This window comes from Carlito syrichta, unplaced genomic scaffold (assembly GCF_000164805.1).
Source record: "Carlito syrichta isolate Samal-C Ts95f unplaced genomic scaffold, Tarsius_syrichta-2.0.1 Scaffold290082, whole genome shotgun sequence".
NCBI lineage: Eukaryota > Metazoa > Chordata > Mammalia > Primates > Tarsiidae > Carlito > Carlito syrichta.
This window is the reverse complement of record NW_007234178.1, coordinates 99,077-101,508: the sequence shown is the minus strand read 5'-3', so window position 1 is coordinate 101,508 and position 2,432 is coordinate 99,077. Positions and strand designations below refer to the sequence as shown.

The 2,432-nt window shown below is 45.7% G+C and overlaps 1 protein-coding gene across 1 annotated transcript in view; it reads left to right on the top strand.

The window, feature by feature from the left end:
* The window catches only part of PDS5A (PDS5 cohesin associated factor A), a 133,683-nt gene extending 131,516 nt beyond the window's left edge, over positions 1-2,167 (top strand). The window contains exon 31 of the mRNA XM_021710572.1: positions 1,811-2,167. Within this exon, the coding sequence (XP_021566247.1) occupies positions 1,811-2,167 (357 nt within the window). The remainder of the gene's footprint in view (positions 1-1,810) is intronic.
* The last annotated feature ends 265 nt before the right edge of the window (positions 2,168-2,432 follow it).

Here is a 2,432-nt window from a genome sequence, read left to right as displayed (position 1 = left end):
TGTCGCCCCAGCTGGAGTGCAGTGGCATGCTCACAGCCACTGCGCTCGGCTCAGGTGATTGCTCTGCTTCAGTCTTCCAAGTGGCTGGAACTATAGGCACATGCTTCCACACCTGGATAGTTTTTTGATTTATTGTAGAGATGTGTTCTCGCCAAGTTGCCTAGTTTGGTCTCAAACCCATGGGCTCAGGAATCCTCTCACCTGGGTCTCCCAAAGTGCTGGGATTATAGGCGCAAACCATATAGGCCCAGTCAGTTTATGGATTTTTTAAATGTATTTTAGTCTTCAGTATCAAAACTTATGCCCACTATAATTTTATTTTGCATTTTGCTGACTGCCAGTATGTTTCTTATGTATTTGAATGTGTTCCTTTGCAAATTGCCTGTTTCTGTTTTGCCCATTTTAAGATTACCTCTGTCTTGTCTATCTCAAATTCTGCATCTATCATAGTTCTACCTTGTTAACTTTCTTGCCCCTTGCATTCCAGCAGCCATTTTGAGCAAGCAGTCTGGGCTTTTATTTATTTATTTATTTTGAGTCAAAGTCTCGCTCTGTCACCCAGGCTGAAGTGCAGTCGCTCGCGCACGGCCACCGCAGCCTTGACCTGCTGGGCTCAGATGATCCTTCCACTTTCAGTCTTCCAAGTAGCTGGAACCACAGGCATATGCCACCACGCCCAACTAAGTTTTTAAAACTTATTGTAGAGACGAGTTCTCGCCATGTTGCTCAATTGGTATCGAACCCCTGAGCTCAGGCAGTCCTCTCAACTCCGCTTCCCAAAGTGCTGGGATTACAGGCTTGAGCTACCACATCAGGCCTGCAGTCTGGTCTTTTAAAAATGTTGATTATGTTCATCCTCGGGTTGAAATTACTTTCTTTAGCAATGGAAGAAAACCCTAGTCTCTGTGCATGTCCCGTGAGGCTCTCGTGATCTGCCCTGGCCTGCTTCTCCTTCCTTGTCTTGTGCCATTCTCCCATCACTCCTTCCTGTGCAGCTTCCTCAAATCTACCAAGCTCTTTCCCTCTTGAGGTTCTTTATGCTGTCTCTTTCCTCTTTCTAGAATACTCCACGTTTTATATTACAGCGTTCTGCTTCATATTGTCTAAATGATATTCCCAAACAGGGACCAGTTAGAAATTGATGCTTCCTCTGATTTTATTTCAGAAGAGTGTATACTTTAACCTCTTAGCACTCAGGTAATTTGTACTTAAATATTTATTTACTCTTTTGGTTTGGTTTTGGTTTTTTTGAGTCGCAGTCTCACTCTGTCACCCAGGCTGGAGAGCAGTGGCACTATTACAGCTCACTGCAACCTTGAACTCCTGGGCTCAGATAATCCTCTTGCCTGTACCACCACACCCAGCTAATTTTTAAAATTTTTTGTAGAGCAAAGGTCTTGGTATGTTTCCTGAGCTGGTCTCAAACTTCTGGGCTCAAGCAGTCACCCAGCCTCAGCCTCCCAAAGTACTGGGATTACAAGCATGAGTCATGAGTCTGGCCTTTATTTACTTTTTTAAAAATTAGCCCCTACCATAATAGCCCACATAAGGACAAAACTGTATGGGTCTTGTTCCCCAATCTTTGCCCAGGACTCACCATCTTTCCCAAAGATGCCCTCATATCTCTCTCCTCTTGTGTGCACAGTTCAGTTGCCTGTAACTTTACTCTTGTCCCTTCATATATTATCTGTTCTCTGAGAGTGAGGCTTGACACTAAAGTAAACCCTCAAGTGAAATACTTGTGAAACACTTGTTTTCCAGTACAGATCTTAGAAATATGTGTTCATAGAATTGTTTTGTGCTGTTTCAGGAAATTAATTCTGATCAGGCTACCCAGGGCAACATCAGCAGTGACCGAGGAAAGAAAAGAACAGTAACTGCAGCTGGGGCGGAGAATATCCAACAAAAGACAGACGAGAAAGTGGATGAATCAGGACCACCTGCCCCTTCCAAACCCCGAAGAGGACGCCGACCCAAGTCGGAATCTCAGGGCAACCCAACCAAAAACGATGATGTAAATAAGCCTAATAGCAAGGGGAGGAAGCGAGCCGCAGGCAGCCAGGAGAGTCCTGGGGGCTTGGAAGCAGGAAATGCCAAAGCACCCAAACTGCAAGACGGAGCCAAAAAGGCAGTCCCAGCAGAGAGACAGATTGACCTGCAGAGGTAACCAATCCTCCTGAATTTTCAGGATGTTTTGCTTTATTCTTAGCATATGCCAGTCACCCCAAACACTGGGGCATTTGGGAATGAAACCTGCACTTCATGGTCCCAGGCAGGTTCTGATGGCATGTGTTTTTATCTCATGGCCTCTATTTTTTTTTTTTTTGAGTTAGAGTCTCACTCTGTCGCCCAGACTGGAGTGCAGTGGCCACTCCTGGCCACCGCACCCTCGACCTGCTGGGCTCCGGCGATCCTTGCACCTCAGCCTTCCG